General features: G+C 35.3%; 1 protein-coding gene across 6 annotated transcripts in view; it reads left to right on the forward strand.

Moving 5' to 3' along the window:
• The window catches only part of ADGRL3 (adhesion G protein-coupled receptor L3), a 790,703-nt gene that overhangs the window by 507,956 nt on the left and 262,510 nt on the right, over positions 1–20,237 (forward strand). For all 6 annotated transcript variants that reach the window (XM_073891741.1, XM_073891740.1, XM_073891744.1 and 3 more), the window contains one exon: positions 10,402–11,202. In XM_073891741.1, coding sequence (XP_073747842.1) covers positions 10,402–11,202 — 801 coding nt within the window. The remainder of the gene's footprint in view (positions 1–10,401; positions 11,203–20,237) is intronic.

The following is a 20,237-nucleotide window of genomic DNA, read 5'->3' on the forward strand; positions in this document are numbered from 1 at the left end:
CTAGCGCATGAGCTGAGAATATCTTTTACATTTTTTAAGAGATGTTTTAAAAAAAAAAAAGAAGACGACTGTGATGACAACAGCTATGCCAAGTAGCCTGTATGTGGCTCACAAAGCCTAACTTACTTACTTACTGTCTGGCCCTTTGTAGAAAAAAGTTTGCCGATCCCCAGACTAGAATATTACTGAAAACCTCCCTCCCCCACAAACTATGTTGAAATTGTATGTTTTTTTCAATGTGGGACTGGTAAGCAAAGCGATATTTATGAAGAACTTAGAACCGAAAGATAGAGTTTGGCTTAACTAGAGATAGGAGATATGAGGCATTCTGAACAGGGGCAATAGACTGAGAAAAGTTGAAAAATAAATATAAGTGTGGAGTATATAAAGTGAAAATAAACCATTGTAAAGAGTATGATTAGCCTATCGGATTAATAAGACATAAAATTGGAAAAATACTATGAGAAACACACTTTTGGAAATTTATAGTAATGAATCTGAAAACTTGGAATTTATTCAGGTGAATTGATATTAGCATCTCAATTTTTTCAAACACCAAAAAAAAAAAAAAAAGTGAGTAAGAATCTTAAATCTACCTTTCAAGAGATACAGTTAACAAGTATAGGATATATGTGGTGTGTATGTTTTTGCTAATGAATTCTGAGATTAAGTTTTTTTGTTTTTATTTACAGTTCTAGGAATCCTATCTATATTATTTATCTTGTTTTTATTAACCATGATATTATATGTACAAAATCTTTTCTGCTTTTTGGCTAGTGAATCCAGTCCCAAATTTGTTGGGGTATCTGGAGTACTTCTACAAAATACCAAAGAATGTAGTAGCTCTTCAGATTCCTAAACTACTCCTCAGGATGTTTTTTATGTGTATTGGGTATTTCTTCCCCTTACTGAATGACTCTGTGGGTTTTGTCGTCTCTCTCTCACAGGAGGTGATGATACAAACTTCCAATTCCATGATTAATGCATAAGATCTTTTTTTTTTTTAAGATTTTATTTATTTATCAGAGAAAGAGAGACAGAGGCAGGCAGAGGGAGAAGCAGGCTCCTTGCTCAGCAAGGAGCCCGATGTGGGACTTGATCCCAGGATCCTGGGATCATGACCTGAGCCAAAGGCAGACACTTAGCCCACTGAGCCACCCAGGCGTCCAAATGCATAAGATCTTAAGAACTCCTGTAAGACTGAAGGAATAGTGTTGGGTCAAAAGCAAAGCAACTTGATTTCTTGTAGCTTTTGATGTTTCTCATCAGAAAATTAGAACAATCATTCCTGCAATACATAAAATTGTTAAATGAATCAAAAAATATTACATTATTTCATAATTTGTTTTTAGTACTAATAAGAGTTAAAAAGTAAATTGTGATTTGGGGGTAATATCTAATTCTCTGGCTTCATTTTTTTTATTTGTAAAATATTGGCTGAGACTAAATGACATCCAAAATAAAATCCAGCCCCCAAACCTCAGTAATTATAACATATTTACTAAACCTAGGGTTAGATTAGATTAATTTTGAATATCTTATTTATTGCATAAGCAGTGGATGTATAGAACCTAGTAATAGGAATCCGTCAAATAAATTTCTCAGGAACAAATGGTGACATTTTCCATAAGAAATCTGATTTTAGTCAAACTGCTGTGTCTGGTGTTTTTAACTTTGGCTTCTCTTCATGATTCCCTCTCTCTGCTATTCACTTCTATTCTTGTCTGTTTTTAATCTCTTTACACAGGTTCCTCTGAGATTATTAGACTGTAAGTTTCCCTAAGGCAGAGATCAGCTCCTCCTCTGTACCATGTTCATGATAGTACCACCAAATTTGTAGCTTCTTTGAGGATTAAATAAAATTATCCACATAACAATTCACATAGTACACGTTCAGAAATTGTTAGGTATTATGATTATTATTACTTCTCTCTGTATTCACAGCTCTAAGGGCCTTGCAAATAACAAATACGTTCCATGGGCCTAATATAAATATTACATCTATTTTTATGTATATAATAGCATGATCTATAGCTATGCAAAGGGACTCTCCCTTTGTTTTTGTTCAGCAACTTTTTTTTTTTTTAAGTTTTTATTTATTTGCCAGAGAGAGCGAGTGCACACAAGCAGGGGGAGTGGCAGGCAGAGGGAGAAGGAGAAGCAGGCTCCCTGCTGAGCAGAGAGCTGACATGGGGCTGGGATCATGATCTGAGCGGAAGGCAGCTGCTTAACCAACTGAGCCACCCAGGCGCCCCTGTTCAGCAACTCTAAATGCCATGTGGTTGTTACATAAATCACTATGACAGGGTATATCGTTGATGATGAACCAAATGTAATGTTGACTTTACTACCAATAATACCTTTGAAAAATTATTTTTATAAAGGCTATTACCAATATATTCCCCAAAGAGCCTACTAATAGCACCATTTTCTTTTAAAAGGTTAAATTAACCAAAAGATTTTACAGATCTATCAGAACGATGGAAATTTACTACAAAATAAAAGGCATCCTCAGTTTCTGCATCATCTATAGATACTGTATTTAAATGTTTAAATTAGAATGTGGCTAGTGAAAGCATCTTATGAATTATTGACATTTTCAATCGGCACACACCAGGATGAAATTCATTAGAAGGTAATAATTTTGGAAACACATTATATAAAGCCATTGTAGTACAAGGTGCTTGAGCAGCACTTTTACTCACTGATGCACAGATATTATTTGAAAAACATAATTTAGAAGCTGAGCTGCAGAGATTACCCCTGTCTTTCATTAAATAAAGGATTAGCACCTTGTTTACTGAAAGAGACAGATGTCTGTCAGAATTTTTGATATGCAGTATAACAAAAAAATTAATGAACTTCACAGATCTTTTTATTTCTGTTTACTGAAGTGCTTCTGTATTTTTTTGGTATATGTGAGGTAGAAAAAGAGAATGTTCTCTGTTTCGAAATAATGAGAAGTAACAGGACATGAGGTATGCAGCATAGGTTTCCTTCTGGTGATAAGAAATATCTTGTTTCCTTGGCCAAGAAATGAGGAACCATTGTTTTTTATTATTTTGTCTTCTCTGGAGAGATGCTCTGCATCACTAGTCTCAGGGTTAATAGCACTGAAGAATATGGCATCCAGTCTCATTCTCTGAAAATACTGTGGTGCAATTCATCATTGCATGGAAGCATAAGAAATATTAATTGAGCTTTTTCTATGTGCTGAGCACTGGAGATGCCATAATGAATAAGATCAAAACTTGTATTTGAATTCCAACTCTACCACTCACTAACCAAAAGAGTAATGCTTCTTTGTACCTGTTTCCTCACTTAAAAAGTTAAGACAAGGAGAATATCTACTTCATAAGGTTGCTGTGAGATGATTAAGTTAGTGTTGTATGCAAAACTTCAGTGCACTGTGTAGCACACAGTACATGCTTAGTGAACATTCCTTCCTAAAATGCCTACCCTCAGGGAGATTCCATTTGTGTTCTTTATCCCTCTAACATGCACTCCTACCTGGATTTATTGACATAAGGGAAATAGAGAGCGAGAATACAACAATTTCACTGAGTTTGCATGTTGTAAGAGCCAGTGTATATTAGATAAATGACAGACTCTGCCATCTACCAGTGTTGTTCTGGTCACATCCTTTAACCTTTTGAGTTTCGGTTGACTCGTCTCTGATATGGGAATAATAAATACCACAACACAGTGTTGTTTGAAGAATTAAATCAAGTGATTCATGTGAAAACATTTTAAGTTATAAAGTGCTATTCAAGTGGAAGTATTATGGTAAACTTTTGATTATCCACTTATAGATGGCTTTGTTTATGGAAGATACATCAGCAAATTTTCATCCAAGACTGATTTTTTATTACTCACTTAGTTTGTCTTATTGCTATCTCCTTCACTGTCCAGCTGGCTGGTGTTAAGTGTAGCCCAAATGTATTTGAGGAGTCCAGGCCAAATGTAACCAAGAAAATAATACTGTTTAAAATCCTACCAAGTTTCAATGATAAAAATAGGTATTTATAAATTATTTAATGTTCTATAACTATCTTGTGTTCCCCATAAGTGTTTTTTATTTATATTACAGAAATATAGAGGCATCATCAGATGATATAACATAGAAAATGTATGACTTAACAGTTTAAAAGAAAAGAAAATTTAAGCTACATTAGAATTAGACACAATCTCATAGTTCTTAGTTATGACAATTTAGTTCTCACAATTTTTAGCTCACAACAATTTTATTTCTCTGTAATTTGAAATGCAATTTGGAAAAGCCTGGCAACGCACACATATGCTCTCTCATCCATACCTTTTCTAATTAAAAAATGCAATTCAGAAGTACTGCATATGGTACAGCTATGGATAGAACTAATAACATCTTATTTTTCTAAACAATAATATGGTTATTGGCTATATATTATATCTCTTTTATGAACTGTTGGGAAATGAAGGGAAAATTTACTAGCCTTTTTTTTTCCATTTCTGCCTTTTATACGGAATAAAATTACCCTTAGTTTGAATTTGTCATTTACTCTAACCACAGGATATAGCTTATGACATTAGGTTTGACAAAGGACAACAATGAAATCACTTTAAGGAAATATATAAACATATTTGCAGAGGCTGAATGGACAATAAAAATAGTTTGGGGATTAAAAGTGAAAAGAGAAAAAGAGTAACTAGTTCCAGAGAGGATTGGAAATGAGCAATGACAGCTATAATGGCAGAATTCAGGATATTGGACCAGACCAAAAGACAGGAGGTACTGAAGAAGGCAGAGCACAGATGTCATCGTACAATTCACTTATTTATGATCTCATTACAGAGAGGAGAAAAGGGAGTATTTTCGGTCTGTGTTTTTAGATCATTGCATCCTGTTTTATAGCAGCCCTTTTTTCTTGCCAGTATAATCCTCAAGACTATCCATATAGTTTTTCTTATTTTCCTTCTTTTCAAAACCCTTCCAGTTTTACATTTAATGAGTTGGAAATACATATTGCTCCTAAATTGTACTTTCCTCCACATCCATTAAAATATACAAAGACATTATACAGAGAATACCCTGCATGTATGATTGTGTATAGCAAATCCAGATTCTCTTCACTACTTTCTCTTTTTGCTACATGCTTAAAGTATTAAGAAGCAGAATTAATCACCTCTATTTGGATTATGTATTAATTCAGTAGCTGTTCACTGAGTACTTATTATGTGCCAAGCACTGTGAGGTTATGAAGGATATAGTGGCAAGGGTGTTAAATTGTATCTTTCAATTTGTATGAGTATTTTTTTCCCCCAGGGGAAAGAAGCTTCTAGAATCAGAATTAGATGATGACAGTGACTGGCTAATCCTAAATGTTACTAAGCTTTTCAATGACAAATTATGTTTGCCTTGCCAGTTTTTGTTACAGGAATATGATTTGTGTGTGCTTGTTTCAACTTAAATTATAGGATTGTTTTACTTGAGTCTTGAAAATGACAAATAAATGATAAATGAGCTACAGCCAGTCATGACATAGGCAAGAACATAATAATTTTCTCCAAAGTGAAACTGCCTAATAAATCTTAATTTTGAATAACCAGCAAGTAACAGAAGTAAGCTTTACTTATGCTACAGCTTATGCCAGTTTATCTCAAATTAGACCAAGACCAGAGAATTAAAAGTAAAATTTTACCTAATGACAATTGAGAAAATAGAAGTAAAAGTTCCTAAAAAATAACAATATCCATTGAATTGTAAAATAGTATTTACAGAATAACAAATACCTTGCCAATACTTTGTATCACATATCCAGTCTCCCTCATTACATATTTATTGAAGAAATACTAGTCACCAAGAAGTTAGGATAACTGTGTTGTAGAATAAAACAAAGAGTTTTATGTGAAATAAAACTAAAGTTGTGTGTGTATACATTCTATACTTCAGAATATAAGGGGCGCCTGGGTGGCTCAGTCAGTTAAGCCTCTGCCTTCAGCTCAGGTCATGATCCCGGGGTCCTGGGATTGAGCCCCACATCGGGCTCCCTGCTCAGCAGGGAGTCTACTTCTCCCTCTCCCTCTGCCTGCCGCTCCCCCTGCTTGTGCACTCTCTCTGTCAAGTAAGTTAATAAAAAATCTTTAAAAAAAAAAAAAGACTATAAATCCTCTATATACAAATCTCAAAAGGATATATATTTAGAAGTATTTCAAGGAACAAAATTTGTTCTATCTATATTTTTGCAGTCTAGTTGCTGAAAAATGTAAACTTCAGTATGACTTCCCATTTCCAGACTCCACTTTCATTGTAATGTGCCTTGAGTCCAAACTTTCAAGACTGATTAAATAATTTCTTAAGGTGCTTTCTTATGCTTCTTTTAGTTGTCAGTCTGAACGCAGATCTGTGAGTATTCTAAACACAAAATGAAGTGCATCTCCTAAGTAAAGCATTTAAATGACCTGTAATGAGGCATATAATCCAGTGAACACTGCAGTCACTCGATAAAGACTGAGAATGATGATAAATTATAATAGTATAAATAGAGTTGTTAAAAGAGCCCTAGAAATACTATTAAAATAAGATTTGTATATTAATGAGATAAGGAATCTTAAAAAAAAACCATTTGCAACTTTTTAAGCATAACCTTTTTTTTCAGATTTATTTTAGAGAGAGTGAGAGCTAGTGGGGGGTGGGGAGAGGGAGAACGAGAGAATCTCAAGCATACTCCCCACTGAGTGCACAGCCCAAGACCATCACCCAAGCCGAGATCAAGAGTCGGAGGCTCAACTGACTGAGCCACCCAGGTGCCCCAAGCATAACTTTTGATATAGGCTAGTTTTGTCTTCTAACACGTGTGATACTGAGCTTTCAAAAAAGTCAATTGAGAGAAATGACTGTGTGATTTTGACAATAGAAGACAAAAGAGCTTAGGTCAAAGCACAAAAATCTCACCCAAATGTAATTGTAATTACCCAAAACAGTATTTCTCCCTTGTTTTGAAATTTCCCTAGAGTTTTTATCTATTGTACAATAATAGTTCATCCATTCCATTGAATTTTTTTAGATTTATATCAACTGTAATCTGTGATTTTTAAGTTTGTGTTTTGAACCCATTTTTCCCCAGCTCTTCCCCTTGTTTTTTGTTGGCCCTGTTCTTTTTTCTGATTTAGGCAAATTATCTCTCATGAGACAAATGCTTATAAGAGAAACAAGATGCTGCTTTGTGAGTTACATGAATATGTTACAATTTCCCCAATTTTTCATGACTTGTATTGGTCAGTACCTTAAAAGTAAAAATGGAATCTAATTTGAGAGATACATAGCCATAACATGGCTGAGGATTTCAATTTGTTCTTACAAAGGTATGTTGACTCGGTTAAGAATTTCAGAAAAGGCCAGAACAGGAGGCTCAATATTTATGTCAACCTTCTGATAACAGCTTATTCTGAGTTTTTTTCCACAATATCAAATATTGATAAGTGGAAGGGAGAGCAGTTTTTTCAGTAAAGATTCTGAATCCACTTATTTAGTATGAGAGCATTCCCCATAAATGTGTAGCCTCATGAGGTTTATTTCTCATAAGACTGACATGGAAAATCTTAGGGCTTAGGAAATGCTTGCAGAGTAGTTTCTTCTGAATCCTTGAGATGGGTAAAAAGCAAGACTATTATGTTAAATAGTGGTATAAACTATAATATTTTATAAATGAGACTTAGTCAAGCTATTTGAAAGCATTATGTGTATAATTACCTTCCTAACTTTCAAAGGGAAATATTGGTGTTCTTATTATGAATATTGTATTTCCTATGTCTATAGTTTGAAACTGTGTTTTTTTCAGTCTTAGCTTGAATAACTTTTGCCTTATGTTTTCTAAGTCTGTACTGTGTTTTTTAAGTTTATAATATGATTGCTTTTTTAAAAAGTAATTTTACGAGGGGAATGTTTTTTTATTAAAAAAAAACTATGTTCAAAAAGCAAGTATGAGTGAAATAAATTATTTACTTTCAGTTTGGAAGAGGTGAATAAAAAGTGCTTGGCCAATACCGTACCATTAATCTATTCTCTTTTCTCCTTTCTCTCTGTACTTCTCTCTCTCCAATAGAAGTGGAACAAAAAGGTAATTAAATACCTTTCATAAATTATATACTATTTATAGGCTAAGTTATTTAACAGTTTAACATTTAAAATAATTTTGTATTAATTCTTATCTATTTTATGAAAATTTATTTACTACTTCTGCTGCTCAACTTCACTTTAACCTGTTGTGATGACCAGTGCTGGTTTGATCCTTTTATCCTAAAACAGTTTAATCATGTAAAATTTTCAACCATGCATTTTCTTCCTCTTTACCTTTAAATAAGTAGTTAGAAAATCCAGTAGATGGTGATGGATAGTGATTGCTTTAGATTTGTTTTTATTTCTATACTAGATAATTTTCCATAGCTCTGGTGTGGTTTCCCCATTCCTTGAAATTTTTTTTTAAGATTTTATTTATTTGACAGAGAGAGCACAAGGAGAGGGAGAGAGAGGGAGAAGCAGGTTCCCTGCTGAGCAAGGAGCCCAATGTGGGACTCGATCCCAGGATCCCGGGATCATGACCTGGGCCGAAGGCAGACGCTTAACTGACTGAGCCACCCAGGCATCCCTCCTTTAATTTTTAACTATTGGTGGAAAAGGGGAGATGGTTTTCTGAAATACCTTCTAAAAATTACTTTGGTAACTATGGGCTCATTATTAACCAACCTAAAGTTTATATACAATTTTGACAACAATGCCTATCCATTCTTTATAATTGTAGTCATCATATTAGAAATTCTCCCATTTATTATTGAGTATAAATTGATGAAGGCCCTCTATCCTTGCTATGAAAGATTTTGGTGGTCAACTTTGCTCTTGAACTTTTCATTTCTACAAAAGTAAAACTTTGGACACTTTAGTAATGCACTTTCCTTTTTAATAACTTGCACATCCTCACTGAGTGTTATCTTAGATCCTTTTCCATTAGATCTAGGTTTATAGTTGCTATTAAAGAGCAAATGACTAATATCAAGAGAACAGTACTTTAATCATTAAAACATGGGTCAACATCCAAATTCCTTTTGATTTCTTAATTTCTCCACCCAGTACCCTTCTAATCATTTCAAACATAACAGTGGACTGCATGATTATTTTTCAGTGCATTTGCTTTGCAAAAATACTAGAGCAGTGTTTCCCATAGCAGGTTCAACAGAACACTACACTTTAAATAGGCTCTGTAGAAAGGGTTCCGTGATCAGATTAGTTTGTGAAATTTGTTCATCTTCCTTACTTCTGCCTTGGAGATTCACTGATGTACCAAAGCTATTTGAATCTCTGCCACAATTCTATTTAATATGATGTTTCTTAAACATATGACTAAGGATCCCTTTTTCTTTCTGTGTAACATCTAGTTATACCACTTGAAGCAGGTGCTTCAAGGACCACTCTTTGGGAAACATTGCTTTATAGCCCCTGCATTACAAGCCAGCCAAGGTTTCTTACCACTATCCACACAGTGCACTACAGAATCATACTAAAAATGAAGTGAATCAGATAAATCCTGCCCATTTTCAACCTGAAGTATGAGCAGCAAAATACTGTAGCAAGTAATCTTGTTTTTTTAATGTTCTTCTCATGTAACAGTAAAAGGCACATGTTTTTAAGTTCCAATACTACTGTATTTAACAGGACATTTTTAACTGATTAAAATCTAGATCTTGGGTTCTCTTCTCTGTAACCTTTCACCTTTTCTTCTTTCCCTTCTTTTTCTTCCTTTCTCTTTTTCCTCCCAGTATCCATCCATCACTCATTTTTAATTGTGTGGGTTGCATGCTCTGTGTGTGCTATAGCAGCTTTAAGAGGTTTTTTGTTTTTTTTTTTTTTGCTAGAAGATTCAGTGGCCTGTATTACAGGGCTTTTCTTTTCCTTTATTATTATACTTAATTACTACTGGATTTCTATTTATTTCTTAATGATAAGTTATCAAATGGCTAATGTCATCAGAGGGAAAACTATATATATATATATATTTAATTTCAAATAAGATACATAAAATATTATGTATAAACAATTGTATTTATTTTATGTCTATAGAATACATAGACATACATCACACCTGTATATGTATATCCAAAAATATTGTATCACATGTTTACAAAGGTAAAAATCAAAGGAAACACAATACTCATTGAGAGGCCACATTTTTCAGCAAATGAAGTCAAAATGATTTTGAGCACAAGTCAGAATTAATATGAGACACTTTGTGTACTCAGAATGCCACAAAAGAATTAAGTGGTGGTGGGTATCTCTTATTAGAGTTACATTCCATTTGGTGAAAAATAAAAATCTCTGACAAAATATTAAAATTAATATATTTATTATTTTAACTCTTTCCCTTCCAACAGTTTTTCTTTGTCCTGGACTACTAAAAGGAGTATACCAGAGTGAACATTTGTTTGAATCTGACCACCAATCTGGGGCATGGTGCAAAGACCCTCTACAGGCTTCTGACAAGATTTATTATATGCCCTGGACTCCCTACAGAACCGATACCCTGACTGAGTACTCATCCAAGGATGACTTCATTGCTGGAAGGCCAACTACAACCTACAAGCTTCCTCACAGGGTGGATGGCACAGGATTTGTAGTGTATGATGGAGCTTTGTTTTTCAACAAAGAGCGCACCAGGAACATAGTAAAATTTGATTTGCGGACTAGAATAAAGAGTGGAGAGGCGATCATAGCAAATGCCAATTACCATGATACCTCCCCTTACCGATGGGGAGGCAAATCTGACATAGACCTGGCAGTGGATGAAAATGGGCTCTGGGTAATCTATGCAACAGAACAAAATAATGGTAAAATTGTCATTAGTCAATTGAACCCTTACACCCTACGGATTGAAGGGACATGGGATACTGCGTATGATAAAAGATCAGCTTCCAATGCATTTATGATTTGCGGGATTCTGTATGTGGTCAAATCCGTATATGAGGATGACGACAATGAAGCCACGGGGAATAAGATTGACTACATTTACAACACCGACCAAAGTAAGGATAGTTTGGTGGATGTACCCTTTCCCAATTCATACCAGTACATAGCAGCTGTGGATTACAACCCCCGGGACAACCTTCTTTACGTATGGAATAATTATCACGTCGTGAAATACTCTTTGGATTTTGGACCTCTGGATAGTAGATCAGGTACGTTTGACTTTTGATGGTACTCAAGGGGGAGATATTTGTAGTTTGTTTTTGATAAGTTTTTTTTTTTTTTATATATGTATTAGACTTCCTCTGTTGTTTTCCTTCTGGCCTGAAATACCTGAAAACTGTTCATTGTCTTTTCATCTAAAAAATGTTGCCATTAAGCACTTTCAGCTATAAGAATAAAGGTATGAGAAACTTTTTTTCTCCCTTGTACAGCTAGTCTCCAATCTTAAGCCCTTCTCTGAAGGGCATTTTTATTATCAGTTGGTTAGTTCTTTGTGTAGTGAAGTACACAAAACCTTTACTAAAATAGAATGCCATCCTGTCTGATTAATTGTGACATGCCCTCAGAAGTGCTCTCCACTTGGAAAAATGTCAAGGGCTGCTTTGATATAATGCTTCAGGAGCCCTATGCCAATATATTCACTTTGCAGAGGGTGTCATATATGACCACCCTATTGGGAACATTGTCAGTTTGAGTGTGCACATGTCTGAGTGTATCTAATTGATACATACAGAAAAATGTTTATAACTGATGAATACAGAAAAAGATAGACCTCAATTTTATAAGAAAAAAACAATGCAAAACACTGCTTTGAGTAAACCAGAGGTAATCTTTAATTCCAATTATTTTTTTTAAGATTTTATTTATTTGAGAGAAGGAGAGAAAGCACAAGTAGGGGGGTGGGGCAGAGGGAGAGGGAGAAACAGACTTCCTAATGAGCAGGGAGACTGACGTGGGGCTAGATCCCAGGTGCCCCCCAATTCTTTAAAATTGTCTTTTTCCTCTCTAGGGCATACCATTTCCTCTCTAGGACATACCATTTCCTCTTAATGTTGTTTAAAGATAGTCGTAAATTGCTTTATTATTTTAAATTTTTACTTATACAACTGAATAGAATTATCTAAGTTTAGAGGTTCAGTTATTTTAACTAGCAATAATGCTGTTCTTTATGATAAAGTATAATGGAAAACTAAGATATAGGTGTCTGAATTTTGATAGAAATATAGCAATTCAAAGATTACATTTGTGTCTTTCAGTACTTACGTGTTAATATAATTTGTTTTCTGCACTGCTCTTACCATGCTTTTACTAGCATGCCGTTTTGCTTCCTAACTTAGTTCATTACACACATCTTCTTATATAACTAGATTCTAAGTTCCATATGGACACCATATAATAGATGGCATCTATAAATTAAAGGCTCAGTAACTCTTTGTTGAATGAATGAGTGAATAGCTTTCCACTTCTTACTCTGATAGAATGAGAAATAAGTTGGCATTTTCTTTAATCTCGAGAGGCCTTAGGCAGAGTGACAGCAGTGGCCTGCAATGCTAATATTATGCCTAAGTATGCAACAGCAACAAAAGCAACTTCTCCTTACTAAATCCTCAAAAAATCTCTTAGACCAAGTACAGTACCTGGTTCACTGCTGTACAGGTAAGCTTTTTCAATTTGATACACCCCTTCAGTTGAAAACCTAAGCAAAGGTCAACCATCTGGAGTATTCTGGGAAGACTTTTTTTTTTTTCATAGCTGTAATATTCTTAAATTAAAATTTATATTTTGTCAGTGAAAACTCTATTTATGTGTGGTTCTTAGCCTCTTCTGACTTTTAAATTGCAATAGGACATAATTTTAATTGCCTGCAGATAACAACTCATCTTTTCTGGTTAATCAGTGAAGAAGAGACAGTAACATGTTTCAAGTTTTATTTACTGGAAACATTATACATTATTTTTATCTCTAATAATAAATAAGTTAAATTTAATTAGCTTTCCAGGTTTTGACTTGAATTGAAGCAAATTCTTAGTTTAGTTTTTTAAATTATCCTGAAAGAGCAAGACAATACCATAGTCCCTAGTATTTAGACTTGACACAAAGATATTTCCAGTGGATTAATATACTTATATGTGTGTGTATATTTATATGATCAGTCATTGTGGACATAAGGAAAAGTACACCACTCATTTAATTTTATGTGTTTATTTATGGGAGTTAAAATATTAAACCATCTTGCCCAAATACACTAGCATTCATGTTTGTTAAAAGGATGTTATTAAAGTGGCAAACACTGAGAAATGGCAAAGTTCAGCTTTTGAAACAAATTCCTAAGAGTTGTCCCTCTCTTTAAACAACAATGAAGACCTCATCTGTTTTGCAGAGTAAGATTCCATCTGTATTAAATTTGTAAATATAATCACAAGAAAAATTATCAATTTTCATGCATTAATGCTCAGATTTAAAAGCCAGCATTTTGGTGTGGACTTAGTGGAGTTTAGAGGTGGAAAGAATAAGTGTAGAAGTAAATGTTATGCATTGTATGTGTGGATATGAGAATTTCAATTAGCATTAATAGAGGCTGTTCATCTTATTCCTCGCAAACAGTTTCAGCTGGGTGTTTTTCTTCAGTAAATTAGGTTGACATTTTTCAAAGAAATTGCCTTTAGTGAATTCTTATTATGGATCTTCTCATGAGTTTATGTACAGCCAACTTACTATAAATATGTTAGGTCAAAAAGGCTAATTCTGAGTTTGTAGCTCTAAAGTGTATTTGCTGTTGCCATCTGTTGGAAGCGAGCTTTTTTGCTCTGACTTTAACTGAGTTCTAATCAATGAAAATTCACACTTCTGAAGTTCTAATGCAAAGGGGTACCTGTGTTATACTTCTACTGAATATCACTTTTCTGCACATTAAAAAATCTGGGTGTTAGAAATTAGGGGGCAAGTCTGTTTCTCTTGTACACATAAAAACCCCTTGGGGAAGCATACACGCCAGTAGCATGCTGCTCTGAAGTGAGCTTGGGAGTCTGAAGGACTTGGCTTTGAATTCTGCCTCCAGTGCTTGACTGTGGGCATGTTGCTCAGCTTCTTGGTCTTGGTTTTCTCAACTACAAAATGGAAAAAATAACCCGATCTCCAGAAACTATTGTTAGATTTTAATGAGATGATATTTGTGGTAGGTATAACAAACTTAACCAAATAGCTACAGACCAGCCCTGCAAAAATCGTTCTCATCCACATTTTCTAAATGAGGAACTTAAGTCACTAGAGCTCCTATTACTCAAAAAGCCCACAGCTATTGAAGTGCAACCCAACTCCAGATTCATGTCCCCTCCTATGACACTGGTCATGGAACGTGTGTTTGGTGAGGCTGTGCCTCTAGATTCGGTCATGTGATGGAAGTGATCTCAGTCCCCCCATATGCCAGGCACTCTCTAGATGCCAATTTGTAGTTCTCACGGTGAGATTACCATAGCTTAGTGCTCCAAAAAGTTCTATCTGTTCTTCAACCATGAAATCAGATGTATTTTCTCCTTTTAACAAGAATCCATTTTAAATTTTGAAATGGTGAACTTTAAGAAGAATAACAAGGAAAACAGTGTCGCAGAAATATCCTAAAAGTAGTTTCAGAAATCATTTAACTTCAGTCCCTTACTTTTCCCAGCACCCATTTTCAAACTGCTAAGTGTCCTGCCTTTGTTGGGTTGGCTCAGCTACAGGACATCGGTCTGTATTCTTTTTCAAAGGAAACCATTCTGGGAATGGTACAGTCTGTGAAACAGGTTGTTTTCAACAATAGCTGTATAAACCAATTAATATTAATGCGATTTTTTAAACTTGTTTTCCAAATGTTCATTGTTAATTTTAAGTGAAGTTTCTCCTTGAAAAGTGCTTTAATGGGCCTGCTCTTCTGGACCAAGTTTTAAAAAGCTTAAAATTTGTTCTCGTTTTTGTCTAAAAACATTTTCGGAACTGTCATTATATATTTTGCATTACATTAAATGCAAGTTTGTCAGCATTTTCTATAGTCTTCCAGTATGAAAGTAATGGAAAATGAACCCGTATTTATGTGATATTGCTATTCACATAATAATTTATATTTGCAAATTTTGTAGAAGCAGTTTTTAATAATATAGTTATATCTCACATGCTAAAGAACATACAAATGCGAAGAATTCCCAATTTATAAAAAGCTTTTGTTCCAGAACTAATGAGATTTTGATTCACACTGAAATAATCTTGTTGATACTGTTTCACTCATTTTTGTTTACAGGTCCATATGTAGTGCCTGATACATAGTAGGTGCTCTGTCAAGATTTGTTGAATGATTTAAGAAATCAAAGAATGAATTATCAGAGAATAAGAATATTCCAAAAATTTTTTATGAGGATTACATATATGCCTCTCAGGTAGTCCCCTTCACTGTTGGCCTCACACTTCTTTGCTCTAGAAGTTTTGATTCATCCCAGTTATTCCCCACTCCCAACACCTACACCCAGCTTCTTCCCTTCTTCACTCAGACTGGAAAGAGCTTTGGTAACCTTAAGCAAGTTTAGCAGGTGTTAGGGAGACGTGCCAAAGCACATTAACACCTAATGCGCTTTCTTTCAGAAGTAATTAGAGGAAATTAAAGTCGGTAGTCTTACAATAGGGAAGAAAGTGAGCAACTGTTCAATGAATTTTATATTAAGAACATATTCTCAAATTTTTCAGTTGACGAATTCCAGGGTTTTCTTGAAGTTCAAAAAAACAGAGCGTGTGTTATATTCGTATATATATATACGAATAATAATCGTATTCTGTTGAAAACATGTTTTGTCTGCAGAACAGCGTGTTCAGTTTGGGATACCTGTATCAAAACTGCTTGGAAGCATTAGCACCTGAGTATAAAGTAAATGTAAAAGTGCTTCCTCTCTTTTTTTCTGAGCAGAAAACCATACCTAGAGCTATCAGATCTAGAATTTTTTTTCAAATGTACTTTTAACTGAGCCTTTTTCCTATCTTATAAAATATGATAGGAACTATATTTTCATCATTGCCTTCAGCTGGCTCTCTTGTAAGATAGCCATTCAAGCCCTCCAAATAATACTTAGCTGTTCCACAGGTTATTTGAGTGATTCTTAGGTGGGCATTGTAATTCTAGAACTACCTTATATCCTGATACATCCAGTGTGAGCGAAGCAGTTGCATTACCTCCCCTTAGCTATTATTACTTGTGGACTGACTTTCACTCTTCAGTTCTTTGTCCCAAACTGCCTTATGCCAACTCCGTTATTCATTAATAAATAGGACTGAAATGTGAGGTATTTTCTTTGACTCTTCCTCTTCTGGTTCGCTTCTTAACTCTTCATACAACAATCTAAAGTTGCCTTGCCAAACATATAGAGTTTTCCAGTATTTGCTACTGAAGGAGGAGGAAGTAGCTTTAGGTTGATGATAAGAATACTCAGAGAAGCCCACTTCCAAAAATTTCCTAAAGTTAGCATGTCTAACAGACCTAAAAATCTGTTGGTTGAGATTTAGTGAAACACATCAGGCAATCAGGAAGAACAACAGAACAATAAAGACATGCAGTTACTGTCTTATGACTGTTCTTCTGCTTCCTGAACACAATCCATATTTTCTCGAAAGCCATTTGAGATTATGTAAATGTATCCTTTCTTATGTGCTGAGGATAACAGAAGCTAAAACAACAACAAAAAGCCTTTACAGAACAGTTTAACAATGCAGATAAGGTGAACCTTCTGTCCTTATAATATGCTAATTAAGTGCATTTGTATCTCCAGTACAGGCTGTGACTATGTAGTGATGAATAAGAACTTTAAACACACATGACACCTCGTTAAAATGTAATTTTCACATCATATATCTGAGCCCTTTACTTTGACAGCTGAGTAATGTGAGTGCTGGGCAAAGAATCCTGAACATTTTGAAATTGTCACGTGTTTCATAGGTAGCTGAATCTGCTTCCCGAACGGTTTAGTTAAATATGGTGCACCCTAATCACAAAATAGAGCCTGAAAGGAGCCTGATCTTAAATCAGACTTGTCCTGAGCCTGTGGGTTAGGATTGTTTCACAGTTCCTGGTGAGAGGCTACATTGTCTCTACTGTCTTAGTAACTGAGTGAGCTTTACAAAAAGAAAAAATAGTCAGCTATCAGCTACTTGTTGCTCATTTCATCCCAGTCTGTATTTTTATGCATCAGCTGTTGCCAGGTCTGCAGAGGAGCCCCTGTCTTCCTCCCGGTGCTGTTTCCCCGCCTGGAGTGCCGGCTCCAGCCTTAGGGCGTTGCCGCTGGTGCTTTTTGAGGGAGCCCAGCCAAAACTTGCAAAATGTGCCCTCACTAGTCCACTGCCACTCAACATCAGCTGAAGTCTCTTCTGTTTGTCTTGACCTGTCTTTTGTTTTCCTTTCTTCATAACTGAAGGTTAAACCTTCTCAGAAAGAGACCTGCTTTTCAGGCTCTGAATATCAAATCACAGTCCCGTACAGAGCAAAGCTTGACCTGCCTTTTTACAGCCAAGCCCTCTGTTAGCCATTAATGGGACATGTAGGAGACAAGAGGCAAAGGGTAAGGAGGTTCACAAATGATACTAACTTATTATGGGTTTTTTTTTTTTTTCTAGAGAGTGATGTCCCTGATAAATGTATAATTATTAGAAATGTAATCAAAATCGTTTCTACATGCAACACAGTCAGAAAAAGATGATTTACTTGTGAATAAGCTTCCCAGCTCACACCAGCTGTCCCTTCCGTAGCCATTTCCCTGCTCATGAGCATGTCCAGCAGAGGGCAGGCAGGTGGAACTGAAATAGTTCTGCTGCTCATTATTCAGACATCTCCTGAGGGTTGGCAATAGTGACTAAAATGAGATTTCTGATTATCTAAAGGTTCCACTTCGGAATACTCTGCCTCTGTCCACATTAGCATGGGTAAATGAGAATTGATTTTATTATATAGCAAAGCCTGACATTTGCTTTATTTCTTTGGTTATTTTGTTTGTTTGTTTTTCCTTCAAGTTTTAGGTAGTGGTCAAGTACCTTAGAATAGGGTTGACCATCAAAAGTACGACTTTAAGAACAAGGGTATTTCCCTCTTAAGTACTTTTCTATCAGGAAGCTAAATTCTCAAATTATAATGATTAATGACCAAATAATTTAAGATACATAAATAACAGGTAAATTCTGTGTTGTACAGTTTTTGGGGAGAGACCTATCAGATTCCCCTAAAAACAAGTAGAGAACATTTCCTTTTTATTTGCTTAGATAAGAACTCTGCCTGTTTCTCTTTATGCTCTTCAATAGTACAATTCATGGTTGAACTTTTTGCATCCCCTTACCCAATTAAGATACAAATTAAAATTATCCAGTCCTTTCTCTCAGAAATGTCTTGTGACTGAAATATTTTAGCTTTAAAATTTGGATTTTTAAAAATAATGTTAGAAAAAATGATTCAACCAAAAATATACAGACATGAGTGAATTGTTAGGTATTTGTTGATTTCATGATTTAGAGTGATCTCTTATGCTAATTTTTTTAAATATAAGAAATGTCTTTGAAGAAATTTTTGCCTTTGGAAAAAAAAAGAAAATGGCACTTTATTTAGAAATATCCTATTCAATAAAAAATATAAAATGGACTGTGATTTTTAAAAACAGTAAACTTTCCAAAATCTATGCTAATATTGCTATTGTAACTACATACTTACATATTAAACAAAAAATTTAGACTTTTATATTTTATGAGAAGCCCACCAAGAGACATAAGTGGCAGTGGTTTAGGGAGAGGAAACTTGAAAGTGGAATTGAAAAAGCCAAAGATTAAAAGTGACATTCAGGCACATAATCAGACTTGCTATAGAAAGCAGAAGCAGGAAGTCAAAATTGGCTTTAAGTCAGAAGCCCAGTAATTGATTGGTCCTCCCTCCCTCCGGTCCTTCCTTCCTTCCTTCCTTCCTCCCTCCCTTCCTCCCTCCCTCCCTCCCTTCTTCCCTTTCTCCATCCCTCCCCTCCTCCCTCCTCCCCTCCTCTCTCAGTAAACATGTCTTTAAATATAGCCCTGTGCTATGCTCTATGGCTACAACTATGAACAGGGCGGGCATTGACCCTATCCTCAGTGAGCTTACAGAATAGTGAAAACAGGGGCACCATGGATGGCCCAGTTGATTTAGCCCTGATTCTTGGTTTCCGCTCAGGTCATGATCTCAGGGTCATGAGACTGTGCCCCAAGAGGGTCTCCATGCTCAGTGTGTAGTCTGTTTGAGGTTCTCTCTCCCTCTCCCTCTGCCCCTCCCACTGGTGTGCTCTCTCTCTCTCAAATAAATAATCTTAAAAGAATAGTGAAAACAAATAAAAAGAGAAAGAAAGTGGGTTGTCAAAAAATAGTAGTATCCCCTATTTACCAAATGTTCTTTTCTTGCCATTTACATAGATTATCAAATTTAACCCTTACAAATATCATGCAAAGGAAGCATCATCCTCATTTCCAGATGAAGAAATTGAGAGTCAGAGAAGGTAAATAACGCAAACGGTCCAGAGTTGCAGTTAGAATCCTAATCTGTCTGACTTTCTGAATCGTCGGTGATTAAAAGGAATTTGTTGGTTGGCACTTGTCGGTCATTAAAAGGAATACAGGTACCACAGCCAAGGAGCAAGGAAGGCAGGAAGGCAATGTAGATGTACTAGAATATAAGTAAAGTAGCTTAGCTGAAGTAGAAATGAAAGGCAGCAAAGACACATCAACCTTGAGTTAGAGTGAGGACAAGCACCAAGCACCTGGTACTGTAGAGTACCACCATCCCCTCCAAACTGCACGAGGTTTCACACACACACTTTCACCCTTTAAAAAAATGCCATGAGGTACAGATGAGGAAACTAAGACTGAGAAACGTAGTCACCTGCCCAGAGAAACCTGTGATGTCGATGTGAGTTTCAAAAAAGCTCAGGTGTGTTTGATTCATAAAGCCGCAACATTTTATATTTACAATGGAAAAAGTTATAATGCACCCAGCATATAATAAAATGTGATGTTATGGTGCACGGATATGGTGTGGGGCTCTTTATTAGATTTAATTCTAGTTAATCTATATTATTATTTCCATTTTTGTAATTCAGATGTATTGCTAGGGCAACTTCTATGTTCACCATCTATGGGCAAGATTGGCAACATGCAACACGATGGAAAAGCAAAATGAAGGAAGAAAGGAGTTAGGAAAGAGCGAAATAAAAGGAAATAAATATGTTTT

This window comes from Callorhinus ursinus, unplaced genomic scaffold, assembly GCF_003265705.2.
Source record: "Callorhinus ursinus isolate GAN/ISIS: 27379988/994484 unplaced genomic scaffold, GSC_fseal_2.0 scaffold4, whole genome shotgun sequence".
In the NCBI taxonomy this organism is placed as follows: Eukaryota; Metazoa; Chordata; class Mammalia; order Carnivora; family Otariidae; genus Callorhinus; species Callorhinus ursinus.